This window comes from Lethenteron reissneri, chromosome 32, assembly GCF_015708825.2.
Source record: "Lethenteron reissneri isolate LAM-NWPU_2019-01 chromosome 32, ASM1570882v1, whole genome shotgun sequence".
In the NCBI taxonomy this organism is placed as follows: Eukaryota; Metazoa; Chordata; class Hyperoartia; order Petromyzontiformes; family Petromyzontidae; genus Lethenteron; species Lethenteron reissneri.
Window position 1 is genome coordinate 363,547 of NC_083810.1, and position 24,162 is coordinate 387,708.

At 48.4% G+C, this 24,162-nt stretch overlaps 1 protein-coding gene across 1 annotated transcript in view; it reads left to right on the forward strand.

The window, feature by feature from the left end:
* The window catches only part of LOC133350102 (uncharacterized), a 35,039-nt gene that overhangs the window by 1,050 nt on the left and 9,827 nt on the right, over positions 1-24,162 (forward strand). The window contains exons 2-3 of the mRNA XM_061564125.1: positions 9,678-9,731; positions 10,229-10,338. Coding sequence (XP_061420109.1) covers positions 9,679-9,731; positions 10,229-10,338 — 163 coding nt within the window. The 5' untranslated portion in view covers position 9,678. The remainder of the gene's footprint in view (positions 1-9,677; positions 9,732-10,228; positions 10,339-24,162) is intronic.

Sequence of the window (24,162 nt, forward strand, 5' to 3'; positions counted from 1 at the left end):
GTCATTAACTTGTATACACGACTCCTGTCACTTCTATATTCGAGACTCCTCTATAGTCCACTTGCAACCACGCCTTCGATGATAATGTGATTTGTTCCTTGTCCAGATGATGTAGCATATCCCATTGCAGTGGCCATTGCTTGCATCGAAATCCCGAAGGAGCATAGTGCAGGAGGCCAACCTTCAGTTTGAGCAAGTGAGGTGGAAGTCCATAATGGTTGAACTGGTTCATGAATTCATTGTCCACTGTATCTGAGCTTTTGTAGACTCTTCAGCAGGAAAACGGTTCATCATATTTGTAGGAGCAAATATAAAGATTTTTTTACCAGGTAAGGCCCACTGAGCTGTACAGCTCTTTTACAGAAGCTACCTAGTCACATGCTAGCTCAATGAAGTGGTTTATCGCGTGGAAATTTACAGGCAGCCAAATACATGAAACGCATGTTTAATAATGTGGAGGGAAAACCCGGAGAACAATCCACACGGCTACGGGAAGAGAGACATGTAAATTCCAAATATACAGGGGTTGGGATTGAACCCACGACCTCCTGTATACCCGGCGAGGTAGTAAACATCTCGCCACCACGGAGCAATGATGGTCTTGTTTACAAGACATGGAGATGGCTGAGCTCAGCTGGAAGTGGGTAAACGCCACTGATTTTGAAGTGTAGAAGCTGCCCGTTTTTAAATCCTTCATATTAAGTTCACTTGCTTGCGCGCTTACGACCGTGCAAATTTTTCGGTCGTTTTTTAACCCACTTCCCGTGATCCAATCGAGCTGACATTTTGCACACAGACTCGTTGTGCGTGACAATTTATTTTCGTGAAAATTTTTTCCCAAAATTTTACACTTTTTAGGAAAAAATTAATTATATTTAATTACCAATTGCTTAATGGTGGCAGGCAATCATCTGACCCATAGGTGGCAGCCATCTCAAGCCAGAGGACGAGAGGACTCTAGCTGCCACTCATATAAAGGATTTATAGTGAAAAACTTTGTTTTTACGGGTTAATTTTTTATTCGTCTAGACCAGTGGTTCTTAACCTGGGTTCGATCCAACCCCAGGGGTTCGGTGTGTCAGTCTCAGGGGTTCGGCGGAGGTTAAGACACACACCCAACTCATGATTCATGATGACACGTCCGGTTTGGCCATCATTGGCTGCAAGTGATCACGCTACATCGTTTGGCCTATCTGTGCTGCAGGGAATTTGGTGCGCTCGGTAGTCGACTTGTGACTGTCGTGATGGTACGTCGTGTGATTTCTTTCTTAATATTTTAATCCCTTCATACTAACTATGTCGAGCAAAAAAAGAAAGTGGTCAGACGAATATGTACAATATGGATTCACATGTATAACGGAACGTGATGGGAGTCGGCGTCCTAACTGCATGATTTGCAATGCCAAGTTGAGCAATTCTAGTCTAGCACCGGCAAAACTAAGGGAACACTTCCTTAAGCTGCATGGAGATGGGGAATACAAGAACACAACGCTCGCTGAATTAAAGGTGAAGAGAGTCAGATTCGATGAAAAGGCTACTCTGCCTATTCTCGGCTTTGTACCCATTAACAAACCGATCCTCACAGCATCGTACGAAGTTGCTTACCTGATCGCAAAGCAGGGCAAACCACACACCATTGGTGAAACACTCATGAAACCAGCTGTGTTGAAGGTGGCGATTATCATGTTGGGAAAAGCGGCTGAAGTTAAGTTATCCCAAATTCCTCTTTCAAATGACACCATCAGCGACAGAATAGAGGACATGAGCAAAGACATCTTGGCTCAAGTAGTTGCAGATCTGATTTAAAGCCCAGCAAAATTCAGCCTCAAACTCGACGAGACCACAGACGTTTCCAATCTAAGCCAGCTTGCTGTATTCGTGCGCTATGTGAAAGACGACGTGATAAAGGAAGATTTTTTTTATTTTGTAAGCCTCTTAAAACAACTAAGGCAGCCGATGTGAAGAAACTTGTGGATGACTTCTTCAAAGACAACAATCTTTCGTGGGATATGGTTTCTGCAGTTTGTTCGGACGGAGCTCCAGTCATGCTGGGAAGAAAGTCTGGTTTTGGTGCGCTAGTGAAAGCCGATGCACCACACATCATTGTTACGCATTGTATTCTGCACAGGCATGCATTGGCAACAAAAACCTTGCCTCCAAAACTGACAGAAGTATTACAAATTGTAGTGGAATGCGTGAACTATGTGCGAAATAGTGCTATGAGGCACTGCATCTTCAGTGAGCTGTGTAAAGAAATGGGCTCTGAATTCGAGGTACTTCTGTACCATTATAACGTTCGGTGGTTATCCCGGGGACAGGTGCTGAATCGTGTTTATGCCATGCGTGTGGAATTAGCCCTGTTTATTCAAGAGCACTAACATTATCATGCAGATTGCTTCAAAAATTCTGAGTGCATTCTAATTTTAGCGTACATAACTGATATCTTCGCAGCTCTCAATCATCTCAATCAGCAGATGCAGGGCGGTGGAGTCAACATCATTGAAGCGGAAGAAAACCTGAAGGCTTTTATGGAAATGACGAACAGAGAACGATAACTTCGCAAACTTTCCCCTGCTGGACGACTATGTAAGTAAGATCGAAGATGTATCTGGAATCGGAGACATTTCTGTACCCGCGGAACTGAAGCAAGCAATTGCCACGCACTTAGACGAGCTTGCAAAGTCTCTCGACGGATACTTCCCTACAAGAGAGTCATATCCAGCATGGGTGAGACAGCCGTTCACGTTTAGTGTTGAGACAGCAGATGTCAATGATGAATACCTCGACGAAATCATTGAAATTCAGCAGAGCCAGGTTCAACAGCAACTCTTCAGAACAACAACACTCTCAACGTTTTGGTGTCAACAAATGGTAACGTACCCTGTTATTGCTAAGAAAGCCCTGGAGATTTTCATACCGTTTATTACAACATATCTTTGCGAGCAATCCTTTTCGAGGATGCTGGACATAAAAACGAAGAAAAGGAACAGACTTTATTGCGAAAATGACATGAGAGTGGCACTTGCCAAGGTGAAGCCGCGCATTTCTGAACTGGTCTCTGAAAGGCAACAGCAGAAGTCACACTGATTTGCAGTAAGTATTCATTATTATGTTTTTGTGTGAAAATCATGCTGGTTTTGTTCTTTGAACACAGTGATGTTGATGCACGGTTCATTTTGTGCACCAGTAAAACATATACCTATGTTTTGAATTAGAAAAAAATCTTATTTTATTTTTCCAATTAAGAAGGGTTCGGTGAATGCGCATATGAAACTGGTGGGGTTCAGTACCTCCAACAAGGTTAAGAACCACTGGTCTAGACTCGTAACGTCTGAGAAGCTGGGTAATTATATATTCGAGAGATTGCCGTAAAACTCTGATATCGCTGTAAAATTCCAAGATTGCCAGAAAGTTCTGAGTTTGCCATTCATGTACATTTTTTTTGTGAATTGTATCATCATCGAACTGAAAGTACTACAGGCGGTGGCCGTGTTTATGACACAGCGTGTCCCTGGAAACCCCCGCGTAAATGTGGTCATAATTTTTCGGACCCTATGTTACCATAGGCGCAATGTTATAAATGGGTGTTGTGGTTCCTGAACACGGGATAAAAACCCAATTTTTCTCGATAATGTATAAAGTAGTAACCATTACTCTTTGGTTCTTTCGGTAAAGTTACGTAGGTATAAAATAAAATAAATCACGACGTTTCGGGCGCAACACAAGCGTCTGTTATTAGGTGGGAAAGCATAGTCTGCAGCAGCGGACAACGATTTCCCACCTGATGACGGACGCTTGTGTTGCGCCCGAAACGTCGTGATTTATTTTATTTTATATCTACGTGACTTTACCGAAAGAACCAAAGAGTATGGATTCCTGCAGTCACGAAAGCTTCAAATCAAGATTAATAACCAATGGCTTAACTGACAGAAGTAAATTAACGGTGCAACGCATCCTCATCTGTTAAATATCTGCAGGTAATACGATTGTCATCAATTGATCCTGGCTGCAGACATTGGTTGGTCACAAATAATAATGAAGATAAGAGAGCAGTTTCACTGTATTATACATACCGTTATGACAAATAAAGGACTTAAGTCGTGTAGGCAGTTTGAGCAGCTTGCATAAGACTTATGATCCTCCCCATACCCGAACATGGAGTGCATTCGCTTGTTCAGCTCTTCTGCGCATTCGTCCTCGCTGCGCTTGGACGAGATGACAACAGAATGATCTGCGCCAGGTGGGTCGCGGTATTTATGTGCGCAGTGGGACGGAGTTGGCAATAAATAATTAATTATTTATGATTTTGACTTCCGTTTATTTGAGACCCCGGGGTCCCGCCATAAGGTTCATATGTCCCCCGAGTGCAGTGCTGAACATGACATTTTTTTTTACTGACATTGACACATTCATTTGTAGTGAGTCCAACTGAGTCGCAGACGTTATTCTTTAGAGGCAACACATTTATTATATCAACACGAAATACACAAGGGGTAACTGCCCCTTTACCAGATACAGCCTAGAGTGGTGACCACCCAGCTAACTACACTATACGGAGGAGTTACAGCTACGAAGGGTCGGACCCTCACTCGGGCCCCGGCCATGCGTTGATGCCTTGTAGGACGTAGAGCTTCCAGCTTGTAATACATGGAGTTTCCAGCTTGTAGAACGAAGCGACTCCGGTCCCTTTCAGGGACCCACCTTATATCCTTATGGGTCGGGGCTGGCTCCGCCCAGGCCCCGCCCGCCTTCACAAGTGTTCTAGCTCCCTCTCGATCCCTCTCGAGAGCTCTCCCCGGACACGTGATCACCCCCTAGCTTCCCCACCTGGGGCCCTCTCTGTGGACACTCCGGATCACGTGTCTACGGGGTCAACTAGAGTGCCATGACCCGGGGCAACCCTGCCCCTGGGCTGACACTCTCCTGCTCCCCCTTGTGGGAGCCCACGCTACACGCTATGCGCAGTGTCCGCGCTATCCCAGCGTTCACCAAGCCCCACTCGGGCTGGTACTACACCCATCTACGGGGTATACGCGATGACGGTGCATCGCACGCCGTGCTATAGTACAACCGGCATTACACAGCAGTGCTGTCCGCGACGTAGGAACATCGCACGCTACGACCCTCCCGGGCCGGCACCATACAGTGACATTCCTGATGTCACTCCGCATTTTCAATGTTTCCACCTTGCCTTCTTCCTTACTGTACTTAAATGAGTTGACCTTTGGAAAACAAAAAAATGCACAACTTTCTACAACGTTGCACAATAGAAACATCACTACTCTTTGGTTCTTTCGGTAAAGTCACGTAGGTGAAAAAAAAAATGGAAATGAATAAATCACGACGTTTCGATTGCAACACAAGCAATCATCATCAGGTGTGACAACCACAGCAAGAATGTTTTTACTGAAGTGGGAGAGATGCCGGAGTTGAGAGGGTTTATATAAGTCAGAGAGGGCGGTGGGGGGGGAATGAGGAGAGGGGGAGCGTTGCGTGTGCGATTAATGACTGGGAACATGAGACTGGGCAGAGGGGGGGGGAAGTGGGCGCGGCTGTAAGTAACCTGGCGCGGTGTCAGGTGCGGAGAGGAGAGCAAAACGGCGACACGATTGCCGTCAAGACAGATGCTGGAGCTCAAAACAAAATAGCTGCACTGCTGAACGTTGAGGATATAATTAACTTGGCGAAATAGACTAGTAACCCAGTAAATAATATGGAACAACTATGAACCAGTACATTTTACTTGGATAATAACATCTTTCCAATGATTGCTCAATTTGTATCCGTCTTTTCGGTTGAAGTTATGTCTATGTTTATATATCTGGATGGCATCATGAACAAATCTTTGATGGTACGCCAGACTGCTTGCAGAGCACCTTGGTCTCGGAGAAAATAATATCATGAGAGCCCACAGTGTTATAACAATGATCAGCAACGGTGGAGGAATTAGTTCTGCCGTGTTTCAGATCTGACTTATGCTTGCAGATCCGGTCAGAAACATGACGTTTCGTTTCCCCAATGTAGCAATCACCACAGAGGCAACTTGGTTTCTAGACTCCAGGGTATTGCAAGTCAGGAATTGCATCCTTCACAGATGGGATTAGATCACGGATTTTGTGTACTGTACTGAATTGGACTTGAATTTTCTGTTTAAGATTTTGGCAATCTTTTTGGTAACGCCTGCTATGTATGGTAACGTGATGGTTTCGATCGGCATCTCAGGGGGTTGTTTGTCCATGGTTGGAGAAACCGCTTTGCGGATAATACGGTCCGAATATCCATTCATCTTAAGGGCCTGGTCTATGTGTTCCAGTTCACTGGCTAGGTGGTGTTGGTCAGAAATTCAGTGGGCCCTATGGTGTAGTGTTTTGATGAGGGAATTCTTCTCTGCCAGATGGTGGTGGGAATCAGGTTTCAGATAGGAATCTGTGTGGGTGGCTTTCCTGTAGACAGCATCCCAAAGAGCCATCAGGTCTCTTAAACAAAACATCCAGGAATGGTAGCTTACCATCCTCCACTTCCATGGTGAATTTGATGGATGGGTGTATGGAATTAATGTGGTTGAGAAATCGGTTCAATGGCTGGAAGGCCATGTGGCCAAATGACTAGTGTCATCCACATATCTCTTCCACAAGGAAGGACGTAGGGTGGATGTCTGGATGGTATCTGTTTCAGATTTCTCCATGAAAACATTCGCTATCACTGGAGATAAGGGGGGACCCATGGGTGTATCTTCATATTGTTTTTAGAAAGTACCATTCCAGGTGAAGTACGTGTTGGTAAGGCAGTGCCTAACCAGAATAGGAACATAAGGGTTCAGTCCATGTTGGACTAAATCTTCAATTATTGCTAAGGTGTCAGGCACTGGAAACTTGGTGAACACAGAAACCACATCAAAGCTAACGAGAAGATCATCTGGGGTCAATTAAATGCCCATGATTAGAGAGACAAGGTGAGCTGAATTATGTGCTGCTCAGGTAGTATTGCCAGTGAATGGAAGCAAGGTATCAGACAGAAAATGGGCCAGCTTGTAGGTTGGTGAGTTGATAGTGGAAACGATCGGTCGAAGTGGTGTGCCTTCTTTATGGATCTTAGGACGACCATAGAATCTGGGTGGTCTGGCAGCAGAAGGTTTAGGGAAAGCCGTTTAGCTGGATCGATTAGAGAGGTCGGGCTGTAAGTGGGACTTTTTTGTTGATTTTGGAGTAGCTACCATCAATAATAAGGTCCTGGATTTTGTTGTTGTATGTGGTTTTATCCATGATGACAGTAGCATTGCCCTTGCCGGCTGAGAGGATGACTATGTCATCGCTCTTTTTCAATTTTGCGAGTTCCAAGCGCTGGTCTTTGCTGATGTTACTAACGAGTTTCTTAGCATTTTTAAGGATGGTAGCAATTTCAGCTCTAGCAACATCTGTCGGGATGTGTCCCAAGCCTTTTAGGGCCACATCCTCCTGGGAAATTATATCATCCACTGAGATATGTTTGGGGATGACAGCAAAATTCAACCCTTTGGCTAGTACCAATTTTAGGTTGTCAGAAATTGGGATGCTACTCTGATTGATGACAGTCTTATTAACATCTAACTTTTCTAACTGTGGGTCTGGAGTCTTTTTTGACGAGGTTGAATTGAGCAATCAAGTTGGCTTTGCATTTGGTTGACATTGAATTAGCAGAGGAGACAGTCATGTTATCTAGACGGTCCTAATCAGACGTGGACATTTTTTCCGTTAATGTTAAGTGTGATTGTAAGAGAATCTTGTCTAAATTATCGAGTTCAAATCGGAGCAATCTTATTCTCTCTGAGATTAGTGATAGGCTAGCTTTAAATATAATCCGTTTAACTTTCGGTGAAGTGACAGCAGCAGATGTGAGTGTAAATGCGATAGGTATTACCTTGTTGTCGCGGCATCTCTTGAAGAAGGTTAGCGACTCGATTAGCTGTGATTTCTTGTCCCGTTGTCTGTTAAAAGCTCTAACAGATAAGTGGAATCCCTTCCCGTAGAGGTGGTTCATTCTAGATTTGAAGTTTTCGTGACTGCAAGGATCCATACTCTTTGGTTCTTTCGGTAAAGTCACGTAGGTGGGGGGGGACATCTTCTTTCGCGTTAAAAATGCTGTAAAAATCTTCACTGTGTGATGTCTCCCCCATCCCGATGCGTGCAGTTATCACTACTATACAGTCGCTAGATGTAGCAAGTACCACCACAGTATGCACTGCTGCAGTGAAAGCAGGTACCACCACAGTATGCACTGCTGTAATCATAGCATGTACCACCACAGTAACTGCTGTTAGATTTTTAAGAGTAGTTTTGAATTATTTTAAGACCCAGGCAACGCTGGGTACTTTCCGCGAGTAATTGAATAATCTTTCACAAATGTTAGGCGATCAAAGAATGGGCTTTTAATTGTTTTATATTCTGGACAGACAAAACAGAGTAATAAATGCAAGCTTGCTCCATTATTGTGATGATAACTAAATAAACGTTCCTCTGGTCTGCATATAGACAGCAGTAATACCCCGGTTTACATCGGGGATGCGTTCCTGAAAGGTGCTATGACAAATATCGAAACGACATCAAAGCGATTTACAGGGTAGGTGGAGATGAAGGCTGAGGTGACGCTTACGAGAAACATACCTGTCAACCCCTTATCAGAGGCCACCTTATTACAGACCAATTCAGACATTGTTGGTCACCCGGTGCCCTTATAAATCTCAACGTTCATGTTACAAAGTTCCATCACAAGGGACAAACACAAACAAATAGACAATTTTTTTTGGCCGTTTTGAATCGACTGTACACCGTATGGACCTGAAAACTAAATTTCCCTGTACAAAAATACGAGTGTAATAACAGTAGAGTCAACCTAATGTGTGAGTGGACTTGTGGCCACGGGAGGTAATGACAGGGGAGTTGGCCTGCAGTACAAATAGACTGGTGGCTACGGGAATGATTGAGAATAGGAGTGTGGCCAGGTGACGGAAGAGGACGGTCGAGTCTGCTGGTAGAGCGAGCGGTCTAAAACCAGTGAGAAGGTTCGGGATTGGGGGCGTGGCCTCGGGACTGTATGTAAGGGAGATGCGCAGGAGACTTGGCTGTTGCAGTGGGGTCTCTGCCTGTCCAAGTGTGAGCACGTGGTTCCTTAAATAAAGAAACCATCTCAAGACAAATGCGTCAGTTATCATTACATGGGTAAACCGTATGGGTTGTGAGGTATGGAGAAAGGATGGACGATGTCAGTGACGTAAGTGTGGGGTTGAGGTGACACTAATCAGGTTGCGGTGTTAATAAAGTGACAGCGCATTTGCAAAATTACGTAAAAGGGGGAGACATAAAACGGGGTATTGCTGTAACTTATCTGGGGTGGAGTGGTGGTGCAGTGGTGATCTTACGGTGCTCCGAACCCACCCACTTGAGTTGCATATCCTTGCCACGGCTAATATCAATGGTAAGTAATGCCTGAAGCGGCTCAACCTCCCCATTCGGCTACCTGCACTGACCAACGCGGTAAAGTATGGTCTAGAAATCCTGTGGCCGGCGTGAGGATGCCATGCATGATCCCACAGTGTATGAACAAGGGATTATTTATTTTTGTGAATCTACGTGGAATTAACACTTCACTGTGATGCCACTCTGCAGTGTAAGGAGCGTTGCTCGTGTTGGTGCTTTGTGCAGGATGGCCATGGATGCCCAAGAGTGCAGCAGAGCTGTGCATCGCCACATCTCACGGTACGGCTCACAGGCCTCGCTCAGCACTGCACATGCACCTGGCTACATTTGGTGAATGTTATGTCTCTCTACCCAACTCCAATACCCTGATTTAAGTCTCCCCCTTTTTACATCATTTCACTTTTTTAAAACAATTGCCTGATTTGCGTCGCCTCAACCCACACGTTGCTGACAGCATCATCCTTCCTCTCTCGTATCTATCGCCTCGACTTTCGCCTCCACTTGCCCTGTAAATTGCTTTGATTGACATCTTTTCAATATCTGTCATCGCACCTTTCAGTAATGTATCCCCGACATAAACCGGGGTATTGCTCTCGTGCTATTGACCTTGTGCCTGAATCGCTGCCTCTCTGCGATGTAACCATTAACACTGTTTTTGTCCAGCGACTTGAGACGCGGTTGCATTTAAACGCCATATGATTGCAAATGGTGCAGGCCTTCATTCAGCAGTGGATTGACTCGGCGCTCTGACTTAACGCTTTTGTCCCACACCGTAGGTTGCAGATTGCTCCGCGGCCGTGCGCGTGGCTTTGCGGAGACTGCAACGCCATCAGCGCCGACGGCTGCACCGCCTGTGGCAGCTGCGGAGCGCGCATTCATTCGCCCGGTAACGGTTCTGCTCTCGGGAATCGAGCGCGATTCTCTATTTAAGACCGAAACAGGAGGAGGATTTTTCCACAACTCTGGCTGATGATGCTGGTTGTAATTACCAGCGAAACGTCGTACTCGAATTGTAAATTTTGTGGGTTTACTCTCCAAGACACCGGAGTATTGTACTAATAGCGAATTGCCATGTTTGTTAACGTGGCAAACCTGGTGGGTTTAACAACATTTATATTTATGCGATCTAACCCAACAAATACTCTATTATGGGCCATTTTCACATCTTAGTGATTTTTTTTTGCCTCTGTCATAATTAAAAAGCGTAATGGGTTAAATAAATAGCCGTGCGAAAATAATAGCAATTGGGACGTTGTAGTCTAGTTCCAGATGGAATGCATACAAATATCTGTTTGACTCGTGCGGCGATCGTTACGCTCTGAGGAAACAACAAAAATAATCGCCATTCGCCACTAATTGGCGGTGACGTCACCACGACGCTTGTGCCAGGCTATGTGCACATTAAGTGTTCTACGCCTGCTGGCCGGAGGTCACGAGGCAGACCCAGGTGCCATGGTTCGACTGACTGAGATGACTGGCCGATGCACCGCCTGTGCCCCCTACTGTATCAACTTGCTGTGTTTTAGCCACCCAGCGCTTCGCTCGTTGTTGTGAGCGTCACTCCTCTGCCTTCTGTTGTTGTGGTAGGGCGACTGCCTTCAACTGCCCAGTAACATCCTTCACAAGCCTCCTCCATAGAGGCCGATCTTGACACCGTTGATACCAGTCATAGGCAAGTTCCCTCAGCTCCACATCCACCTGTACCACATCTCTCTAGTCCGTGCCACGCCCTCTATCCGTCCGAACAAAAGCTGTTTAGGCATGCGGTAGCTAGGCATGCGGGCTACATGACCCAGCCACTGCAGCCTTGCCTGCCGGAGGAGCTCACCGATGGGACTTTGCCCAGATCTTTCAAGTATTTGTGAGCTTCTCACACAATCCTGCCTGGTTAAACTCACCCGACCCCCTCACAAATGGCCACACAAACGGCCCCACCAGCCACTACTGGGAGCGCGCCCCGGTAGCGCGCGTCTCAGGAGGCCATCTTGCTCAGGGCAACAGTGGACGGAGCATGGCTCTCTCTCAGGGCAGCAGTGGAGAGAGCGCGGCTCTCCCGCAGGGCAGCAGTGGACGGAGCACAACTTTGCCTCAGGGCAGCAGTGGAGAGAGTGCATCTGGCTCCCTCACGTCAGCAGTGGAGATAGCGCGGCTCTCCCTCAAGCCAGAAGTGGAGAGCACGGGGTTCCCTCAGAGCAGCAGTGGAGAGAGCACGGCTCTGCCTCAGGGCAGCACAGAGACCCCCGCCGGGAAAAGCCCATTCACTCTCCCACGGCTCACTCTCACACGGCTCACTCTCACACGGCTGACTCACACACGGCTCACTCTCACACGGCTCACTCACACACGGCTCACTCACACACGGCTCACACACGGCTCACACGGCTCACACGGCTCACTCACACACGGCTCACTCTCACACGGCTCACTCACACACGGCTCACTCACACACGGCTCACACACGGCTCACACACGGCTCACACGGCTCACTCACACACGGCTCACTCTCACACGGCTCACTCTCACACAGCTCACTCTCACACGGCTCACTCACACACGGCTCACTCACACACGGCTCACTCTCACACGGCTCACCCTCACACGGCTCACTCTCGCACGGCTCACTCTCGCACGGCTCACTTTCACACGGCTCACACGGCTCACTCTCACACGGCTCACTCACACACGGCTCACTCTCACACGGCTCACTCTCGCACGGCTCACTCTCGCACGGCTCACTCTCACACGGCTCACACGGCTCACTCTCACACGGCTCACTCTCACACGGCTCACTCTCACACGGCTCACTCTCACACGGCTCACTCTCACACAGCTCACACGGCTCACTCTCACACGGCTCACTCACACACGGCTCACTCTCACACGGCTCACTCTCACACGGCTCACTCTCACACGGCTCACACGGCTCGCTCTCACACGGCTCGCTCTCACACTGTTCACTCTCACACTGTTCACTCTCACACGGCTCACTCTCACACGGCTCACACGGCTCACTCTCACATGGCTCACTCTCACACGGCTCACTCTCACACGGCTCACTCTCACACGGCTCACTCACACACGGCTCACTCTCACACGGCTCACACGGTTCACACGGCTCACTCACACATGGCTCACTCTCACACGGCTCACTCTCACACGGCTCACACGGCTCACTCACACACGGCTCACTCTCACACCGCTCACTCTCACACGGCTCACTCTCACACGGCTCACTCACACACGGCTCTCTCACACGGCTCACTCACACACGGCTCACTCTCACACGGCTCACTCTCGCACGGCTCACTCTCGCACTGTTCACTCTCACACGGCTCACTCTCACACGGCTCACTCTCACACGGCTCACTCTCACACGGCTCACTCTCACACGGCTCACTCACACACGGCTCACTCTCACACGGCTCACTCTCGCACGGCTCACTCTCGCACGGCTCACTCTCGCACGGCTCACTCTCACACGGCTCACTCTCACACGGCTCACTCACACACGGCTCACTCACACACGGCTCACTCTCACACGGCTCACTCTCACACGGCTCACTCTCACACGGCTCACTCTCACACGGCTCACTCTCACACGGCTCACTCTCACACGGCTCATTCTCACACGGCTCACTCTCGCACTGTTCACTCTCACGGCTCACTCACACACGGCTCACTCTCGCACGGCTCACTCTCGCACGGCTCACTCTCACACGGCTCACTCTCACACGGCTCACTCACACACGGCTCACTCTCACACGGCTCACTCTCACACGGCTCATTCTCACACGGCTCACTCTCGCACTGTTCACTCTCACACGGCTCACTCACACACGGCTCACTCTCGCACGGCTCACTCTCGCACGGCTCACTCTCACACGGCTCACTCTCACACGGCTCACTCACACACGGCTCACTCTCACACGGCTCACTCTCACACGGCTCACTCTCACACGGCTCACTCTCACACGGCTCACTCTCACACGGCTCACTCTCACACGGCTCACTCACACACGGGTCACTCTCACACGGCTCACTCACACACGGCTCACTCTCACACGGCTCACCCTCACACGGCTCACCCTCACACGGCTCACTCACACACGGCTCACTCTCACACGGCTCACTCACACACGGGTCACTCACACACGGCTCACCCTCACACGGCTCACCCTCACACGGCTCACCCTCACACGGGTCACTCTCACACGGGTCACTCTCACACGGCTCACTCTCACACGGCTCACTCACACACGGCTCACTCTCACACGGCTCACTCTCACACGGCTCACTCACACACGGGTCACTCACACACGACTCACCCTCACACGGCTCACCCTCACACGGCTCACCCTCACACGGCTCACTCTCACACGGGTCACTCTCACACTGCTCACTCTCACACGGCTCACTCACACACGGCTCACTCTCACACGGCTCACTCTCACACGGCTCACTCTCACACGGCTCACTCTCACACGGGTCACTCACACACGGCTCACTCTCACACGGCTCACTCTCACACGGCTCACTCTCGCACGGCTCACTCTCACACGGCTCACTCTCACACGGGTCACTCTCACACGGCTCACTCTCACACGGGTCACTCACACACGGCTCACTCTCACACGGCTCACTCACACACGGCTCACTCTCACACGGCTCACTCTCACACGGGTCACTCTCACACGGCTCACTCTCACACGGCTCACTCTCACACGGCTCACTCACACACGGCTCACTCTCACACGGCTCACTCTCACACGGCTCACTCACACACGGCTCACCCTCACACGGCTCACTCTCACACGGCTCACTCTCACACGGCTCACTCTCACACGGCTCACTCACACACGGCTCACTCTCACACGGCTCACTCTCACACGGGTCACTCACACACGGGTCACTCACACACGGCTCACTCTCACACGGCTCACTCTCACACGGGTCACTCACACACGGCTCACCCTCACACGGCTCACCCTCACACGGCTCACTCACACACGGCTCACTCACACACGGCTCACTCTCACACGGCTCACTCTCACACGGCTCACTCACACACGGGTCACTCACACACGGCTCACCCTCACACGGCTCACCCTCACACGGCTCACTCTCACACGGCTCACTCTCACACGGCTCACTCTCACACGGGTCACTCTCACACGGCTCACTCTCACACGGCTCACTCACACACGGCTCACTCTCACACGGCTCACTCTCACACGGCTCACTCTCACACGGCTCACTCTCACACGGCTCACTCTCACACGGCTCACTCTCACACGGCTCACCCTCACACGGCTCACTCTAACACGGCTCACCCTCACACGGCTCACTCTAACACGGCTCACTCACACACAAGTCTCACTCTCACGGCTCACACACACGGCTCACTCTCACACGGCTCACTCACACACAAGTCTCACTCTCACACGGCTCACCCTCACACGGCTCACTCTCACACGGCTCACCCTCACACGGCTCACTCTAACACGGCTCACTCACACACAAGTCTCACTCTCACGGCTCACACACACGGCTCACTCACATGGCTCACTCACACACAAGTCTCACTCTCACACGGCTCACACACACGGCTCACTCACACGGCTCACACTCACACGGCTCACTCTCACACGGCTCACCCTCACACGGCTCACTCTCACACGGCTCACCCTCACACGGCTCACTCTAACACGGCTCACTCACACACAAGTCTCACTCTCACGGCTCACACACACGGCTCACTCACATGGCTCACTCACACACAAGTCTCACGCTCACACGGCTCACACACACGGCTCACTCACACGGCTCACACTCACACGGCTCACTCTCACACGGCTCACCCTCACACGGCTCACTCTAACACGGCTCACTCACACACAAGTCTCACTCTCACGGCTCACACTCACACGGCTCACTCCTCTCACACGGCTCACTCACACACACAGCTCACACACTCACACACAGCGCATTCTCATTCTCACACACATTTTATACTCGCGCAGAACAACTCGCACGCTGACACACGCCGCCGCCATTGCTTACGCGTTGGTGTGAATATAATTGAGCGTGACGTTACCACGTGAATTGCCTCACAGTACACCGGCTGGCAACGTCACGCTCAATTATAACTGTGAGGCTGAGTCGACGTAGGGGAGGCTCAGGAGCGGTTCAGAAAATCGTCACTGGTCATGGCCACGAGCGGGAATTGAACTTGGTTGGTCGGATGCCGAGCGCAGCGCGCTCCACGTTTCACAAGCATAGAGAAGGGAGGACATGACCATGGCCGAGAAGACCCGAAGCTTCGTGTTGAGAGACAGACCAGATAGCTTCCACAAAACGTTATGCGGCCGATGAAAAAATAATGCTGCTCGGCTGATTCGGAGTGAGACCTCTGCGGTCAAACCGGAGCCAGTCAAGAGCACACTGCCCAGGTATGGAAAACTCTCCACTCTCTCCACAACTGCCCCATCACCAATCGGGAGTTGTGGGGGCGGAGTGTCTGACGGTACACAATACCCAGGCAGGTGCTTAGTTTTGGTGGGGATGATGGTAAGGCCTGTTGTATATGTTGGTTATCAAAATTTGTTATGTTGTATGCGTGCGTGGGTGAAATTATTATGTTGTATATGTGGGTTATGAATATTCAGTGAAAATAATAATAATTAAATGAAATTTGGCCAAATGTGTAATTATCCGGAAATATGTTAATTTATGTAATTATGCACATTTTAATTATGCCAATTCGAGAGGTAATCGTATTAATTATGCGAGTGGGTGTAATTATGATAATGCAAGTCGTTATGATAACCATACCCCGCCTCGGTGACGAGGGTGGGTTATCGATCGGAATAAGGCAATTAATCGTATGCAGTTATGCAGGTGTGGTGTAAGTATGCAAGATTAACTTAGATTAACTCGGCATCGTTGTCTAGGTTCGTCTCATTCTCGCTTTAACATTCCCAGAGTGTGTATTCGTGGTTATATTTTAGGTCCCCGGTTCACCCCGTTATCGCTTTAACATTTACTGAGTATGTATTAGTGTGTTTATTAAGGTCACCAAGTTCAGATCTCAACGCAGAAGCAGATCTTATGCATAGATTTCAGGAAAGAATCACACAACCACTTCTGTATTGATCAATTTATTACTAATTCAACCTTAACTATGATATAGTATGTGAACTCTCAATCCCGGAACGTCAACACGGCATCAATACAGTATCATCAACGATTGTCTGATTTCACTTTGACAACGGCACATGGATCCCGCATAACGCGATGGTTGTTAGTGAGAGAGAGAGTCGTTAAAATATGCAAATACTATGCTAAGAAAACCTTAACGTTAATGAATGATTATACTCAATATTGTTCACGCAGTACCGCACTCCTTATTGATCATACGCAACCCTTATGACGTTGTTAGCACCTTGGGTCACGGGACAGTTGAATATTCTGTAGAGGATGCGAGTACGTGCGGCGATTATGACTGAAAGATACTTGAAAGATTATACGGCGATAAACAAAACACAATCAAAAACAGTTATTATTCTTGAAGGCATCAATCTCAACAGATACATCGGCAGGTTATCTGACAACAGAACGGCTCGGAGTAAGGGCCTGCGACGGTGCTCCTTTTCCGAAGATCGTTATCTTATACCAAGTTTACTAATTGGGGACCAGATCACCTGATAAGGATCCGGTGGGCCACCACTCCCCACGTGAGCGTGGCTCGGCGGAAGGAGGTGCCAAGAATCAGTTCGTATTGATGGATCTGTTGGGAATTTATGCGATTAAGAGTACAGCCCACTAAATATTAAAGATAAAAATTACGAATACTTTTATAAACGACGGATGGCCATCACTCGGTCTCGTTGTGATGCCTTCCCAGCCACAGATGGCTTATGGGTTCGAGTGTGTTTGAGTGGTAAGAGTTGTCTTGAATAGTCAGTGTTCGGAGTCGATTCTTTATGTCAAACAGACGCCTGGTGGTCGTGTGGTGAGGGGGCGGTGCGCGTCATACGTATCAGTCGCTCCCCTGTCACCGTGATGAACTGGTTCGGATGCCCGTTGATACGCTGTCGCAGTTCGGAACCCGGTCGGTAGGTGGCGCCCACAACTCGCTCGCAGCGTGCAGTGGTGGGGTCGTCGTGTGCACGGAGCCTCGTCGCCAAACCGCGACCCTCACCACTCCGGCGGCAGCAGAGACCTCCGACTCGGCAGAGGTTGACCCACGCAGGCCGAGTTGAGCTGTCAAGCGGGTCTTGCCCGCCTGCAGAGGAGATGGGGAGCCGCTTGAGTCGAGCCCCGAGAGCCGGCTTTGGCAAGCCGATCGAACTCGGCTGAGTCCCAGACGAGCTGAAGATGAGTCGAGCCGACCCGCTGGTCGCAGCTCGCTCCTGAGTCAACCCTCCCGGTCGAGCTCGCTCCTGAGCCGACCCGCTGGTCGCACTCCCCACGTGAGCCGACCCGCTGGTCGCACTGATTTCCAATGCTCAGGATTCCTTTCCTTTATGCCGAAAAATCCCCCTGGATCCCGCCCACAAGGCGGGGCTTCTTTCGATTTTTGCTGTGTCAGGATCTGTCCGTAGGCAGGTGTGTCCATGTGTTTGTCCGTACGTCCGTATGTCCTTGTGTGCATCACTCACGGTATATTCCGTTGTCACCCTCCCTCCATAAAACCCACGAGCAAACAATCAGATGTTACAAATTGCCTCGAAGTCGTCTCTCTGTCTGGGTGCAATATTATCTCTTGTCTGGCCTTCTTCATGAACCCAAAACACAGACGTTACAAATCGTCTCATAGGCGTCTTTGTTCGTGTTGCACAACCTGGAGGGAGGGGCAACACTCTCTCCGACCCGGCGCACAAAGAAATGGTTAAGAAGTTTTAAGTTAACATTTGTCCCTTACTATTTCACAGTTATGATTCTGTATGTAACCTAAGGTCTGTCGTTTCCCATCGTGGTGCTTGACTCAAGTGGAGGTGTTTCCCCGAGCGTATACACACTCCTATCCCGCGCTGCGGGGATACAAAGACGGCCGGGATCTCCCTTTCTCTCCGACCCTGGGTTTAACATCGTTTTTTTTTATTATGTATTTATATTCGACCTGGTGGTGATTCATCCCGTTATCCTGGCTTTTCCATAAGTTTTACTTTTGTCTTTTCATGCATGTGCTTATTACTATTAATTTATTTCCGATATCTTAGGTTAAGGGGTAAGTTTCTTGATCCTAGGAATTCGTATTCCTTGGTGTCTGCATGGTTATATAAGCGGAATATAGTTTACGGTGAATAGCGTTAACATTGATGTTATGTACGATATTATGTATTGTGATGTCTTTAACTTAACTTGTTTGTCAGGGCTTTACTGACACGAAGTTGCATTCCATAGCCCCGCAGTCTTTGCCCCACCCTATCTCTGCTCGCCGTGGTTGTTGCTGTCCAGCTGACGTCGTTAACTCAAGGCCTCATTAATTTCCGTCACTCCTTGTGTGTGAGGGCGGTTGAACCTTGGAGTCAGTTCTGGTTTTTGTCTGCCTGCTTCTTCTTGTGTCCCCTGACCTCGGGAGTTATTATTTCTACTTTTTATGGCCTGTCGAAGCCCGACTCGCTGTTGCTGGGCTGGTCGTTCCCGGCTTTTTGCTTACGTTTGCAGTTCGCCGTGCTCTTAATTTCCTTCCCTCTTCAACCTTATATCGACTATTCGCTCCTGTCTGGGTGCGATTCAATTTTAACTTAGGAAGGTTCTGATTGTCATATGCTTCGGGTCGAGTTGTATAGAAAGTATTAAAGTATGGAAATAACATTTCATATTGACTTAATGATGGTGATGGTTCAGTAGGCGTAACTTGTGGCCTGGTTTAATTGGAGTGGGTGTGAATATCAATAACTTTAGCCTACCCTGTTGTTAAATTCCGACTTTAACGTTACTTTAATAGCAATACAGAATAATTGAGCTTTTTGTCTTAACTAGGCGAACGCGAACTTCTGGTGACCCCCGCAGCCTTGTTGTTCAGCTGGGTCTGCCTCCTTGAGAGATATACACCACTCTTATTCTCGTCCCACTGTGGCCATCCAACCTTCTGCTCTGGGAGTGTTATTCTTAATTTCAGGTCAAAGGCCCCCTCACGTTCAGACGTGCAGGGTTGTTTAAATCAGCTCCCTCCCCTGTGCACGTGTTCCAACTAGCTCGGAATCCCTAAACACACAATCAGTGATGATTCCTGGCTTTCTGTGGTTGTGATTTAGACAAAGGCGCCTCTGCTTTTCTTCCATTGCCTTTGAGTCGACACTGCCCTATTATTTGCCCATGTGCTGAGGTCATAGAATTCGTTTTGACTTCAGTAATATTAACATTCAGTATTGGATTAGCAAATGGCAATGGTTCATTGATGTAGCTCGCAGCCTGGTCTCCAATTTGAGCGAGCGGGAGGATCGATACTTTAGCCTACTCTGTTGTTGAATTTCGAATTTTGACGTTACTTTAAAACCATGCAGGATGGTTGGGCTTTTTGCCTTAACTATGTCTGGCTGACACTCCCACTGTCTCTGCCGCCTGCACGGGTGACATGTGCCCGTTCATCAGGCCTTATCTTTCCTTGAGGCAAGGTTGCAAATTCTGCCATCCTAGCCCTCCTCCAGTTCATTACTTAACAACACCTGGTGTTTTGCAGTTTGCTGCGCTTTTGGTGTGTTTCATTCATTAAAAAAACAAGTAAAAAGATAATATATAAAAATATCATCAAATATTATTAATCTCAATTTTGGAAGAAGGGTTAGTATACAACAGGCCCCACCTCTTTGTGGCATGCTCCAGGTTCAGCAGCAGCGCCTCCAACTCCTCCCCTGAGTGAGCAGCAGTCACCATCATCGGCATATATAAAATGGTTGACCAATAGGGAGCCATCGCTTGACCGCACCCAGGCATCGATTAGCCTCCCATTGTATCTGTACCAGATGGAAATTCCTCCGGTACAGCATTTGAAGGCTTCACGAACTACGTGGTCAAAATAGATGTTAAATAATGTGGGAGTCGGAGGACATCCCTGTCGCACCCCAAGGTGAACAAGGAATGGCTCCGACTCCCGGCCAAGTATTTTTACCTGGGCTTGCTCACCATCATGAAGGTCCTTAATGATTGTGAGCAGAGAGTCAGGGACTCCGAAAGCACGAATAACAACCCAGAGCCCAGGCCTACTGATGGTATCATAGGCCTTGACCAGGTCAATAAAGCAAAGATGTAGGTTCTGTTGGAATTCCTTACACCTCTGCTGTAGCAGACGGAGGTAAAATTTGGCATCTGTGTAGGTCCGCCCTTTCCTGAAATCACATTGGGGCTCCGCAAGCCTCTCTTCAGCATGCCTGGCAAGGCGATGTTGAATGATCCTTGCCAGGACCTTTCCCGGCACACTGAGGAGGGAGGATCCCCCATAGTTGTTACAGTCTGTGTGGTCCCCCTTCTTAAAGAGAGGGACCACCAGGGCATCCTTCCAATCCTGCAGAACCAGTCTCCAGACTGTGGTCCAGACTGTTATTATGATGTCATGTAGGGAAGTCTACGCACAAATGCTGCCCTTTCTCAGATTTTCGATTGGGAGATCATCTCTGCCCTGTGCTTTTCCTGGTCTCAGACTCTGGATCTGTACTTCCTCAAAAGATGGCACCTCAACCAGCCACTCACAGGAGGTGAATACTTCCAATATTTTAGGCACTGTAGCCTCAGCAGGGTTATCCGCACTTTTCCCCATGATGTTTTCCAGCCTGAGGGATTTCCCCTCCCCCAAGACCTCAGAAATGCTCAGAAAATTTGCAATCCTGTTCCTGGTGGTTGGGGATCGGATCACCTTTTTCCCCTAATGATGGTGATAGATGTGGTGCTGCTCTGTAGCAGGGTGGGTGTGACATTGCTGCCCCCTGTTGTATGTGTAGTGAAATAGAAACAGTCACATTGCAGCATAGCGCTGACTGCTGGCAGGGAAGGGGATCTGTAGTTCACAGCAGCCCTGACTGACAGCAGGCCACGTAAAGAACCGGAGATTGATCGAGGGGAAAGGTTATGGAAGGGTCACATCGATAACCCGCTGGAAGGTTCCAGAAGGGGGCGTGGCTGGGGGCGGAGCCAGGCCACGCTGACAGTATAAGAGGGGCCCCGGGAGGGAACCCTCGGGGCTGTCGTAAGGAGTGGGATCCCGTCATGCTGCTGGAGTCTTCACCGTCATCTCCGTCTTCACCATCTCGGCGTCGCCAAGCTGTCCTAACTGGGAACCGTAGTTACTAAGTGTTACTGTCAGGCCGTGTTAATAAACCAGAGTGCCTCCTACTCTTAGTGTCTCTGAGTCAGTCACTACATATGGACCAGAGCTCAATTGCAGGGATCTTAGAAGTAGTTATATAATATCTGCTTCTGTGGGCTATTCTCTAACTGGGTGATGCACTTCTCTGCAAGAGATGCAAATTGAGTCTGTCTTGTGACACGACGACACCGGTAGCGCTCTTGATCACTGGGAGGAAGAGACAGAGATGTGCGCTGGTGTCGCAGAGCATGTGCCATGGTTGCGAGATCATACGACCTCGCCTGGTATGCAGGAGGTCGTGGGTTTGATTCTGACCCTGACGCCTGTTGTGTATTTGAGGTTTGCATGTTCTCCCCGTGGTCGTGTGGATTTTTTTCCTGGTCCTCCGGTTTTTCCCTCCACATTTAGAAACATGCGTTTAGAGCAGCGGTTCTTAACTTTTACTGCAGCCTTGCACCCTTTTGGTTCTCAATCGATAAAAAAAAATAATGTTAATAAATACATAGGTTTGATAAAACAAAGTAGTTGGGCTTATGTGACCGTGCTTAATTTGTGTTTCGATGGTTACCTTCTAAAGAAATCTGGCATGTCTCGCACCCCCAGAAAGGGTATCTCGCACCCCCAGGGGGTACGTGCACCCCAGGATAAGAACCACTGGTTTAGAGTATTTGGCTGCTATACATTTCCACGTAATAAGCCACTTCATTGAGCTATCATTTGTAGCCAGGTCACTTCTGAAAAAGAGCTACGTAGCTCAGTTAAATAGTTAATAGTGCGGTGGCGTTGTCTTGTGCATATCTTCCTGGCTGTATAATAATTCTGGGGGAGATACATGCCTGGTGAGGTGACTCCACGTGGTGGTTCTGTGGTGTATACAACATTCCAGGGCTGGTTGGCGAAATGTTTTTTACATGTGGTCTGCTTCTCCATATTCTCCTCTTGTTGCTGGAGTATTTACTTGGAAGTCTGTAATTTATAGCGGTGCGGTCGTCTTGATGTTACCTGCACACTTCCATCCGGGGAATACTTGAAGCCTAAGAATACCAACTGCTTCATAACCACCATCAACTCTCCCTCTACACTAGCAGAGGTTGACTGAAAATGTCCCGAACACGATTGCACGAGCCTTTGGGTGCAAGCGTTCCACACAGATGCAGTGTTACATCAATGTAGCGTGGTGCGGCTTTGGTAGCGCGAGTGTAATAACTCTCTGCATTGCTCTAATTGTAATAACTCTCTGCATTGCTCTAATTGTAATAACTCTCTGCATTGCTCTAATTGTAATAACTCTGCATTGCTCTAATTGTAATAACCCTGCATTGCTCTAATTGTAATTACTCTGCACATTGCTCTAATTGTAATAACCCTGCATTGCTCTAATTGTAATAACTCTGCATTGCTCTAATTGTAATAACCCTGCATTGCTCTAATTGTAATAACCCTGCATTGCTCTAATTGTAATAACTCTGCATTGCTCTAATTGTAATAACCCTGCATTGCTCTAATTGTAATTACTCTGCACATTGCTCTAATTGTAATAACCCTGCATTGCTCTAATTGTAATAACTCTGCATTGCTCTAATTGTAATAACCCTGCATTGCTCTAATTGTAATAACCCTGCACATTGCTCTAATTGTAATAACCCTGCATTGCTCTAATTGTAATAACTCTCTGCATTGCTCTAATTGTAATAACTCTCTGCATTGCTCTAATGGTGAAAACGTGTTCCGAGTTTGGGTGTTGCTCCACGTGCAGATTAGTTGCTGCTCCTAGTGTGCAGTTACACTTCTGTACCCCCCCCCCCCCATCTCTCAGTATAAGTTGACAGATGTGGGCATACCTCTATACGTTTGGGTTGCGTTCTTGAAAACCTGAATGTAAAGTGAAAAATTGTAAATGGAAACGTATTTTCCCATAAAATGCCATTTTATAAACTAAACTAAAATTTTATTATTTTATAAGGTAAGGCTTTTTTTCAGAAGCAACTTGGCCACAAATGATAGCTCAACGGTAGTTGGCTTATCACGTGGATATTTATAGCAGCCGAATACACTAAACACATGTTGATTCTAAATGTGGTGTGAAAAACTGGAGTACCTGGAGAAAAATCTACACGACCACGGGGAGAACATGCAAACTTCAGTTATACAAGTGTCACGGTCAGGATCGAACCCACGACCTGTATACCTCCTGAGAGAATATATCGCCACTGGGGCACGGTCTGTGAGGTGGGTGTGTGAGATGATGCTGTGGCGAGGAGTGGCGACTGGGAAATGTGAGGGAGGGGCTGTAGGAGGGTTTGCCTCCCCTGCGGGTCATCGGACATAATAACGAAATAAACAAGACGTACACCGACAAAGAAGCGTTAATTTACAATGAATGTATCAACAAATCATTTTAAA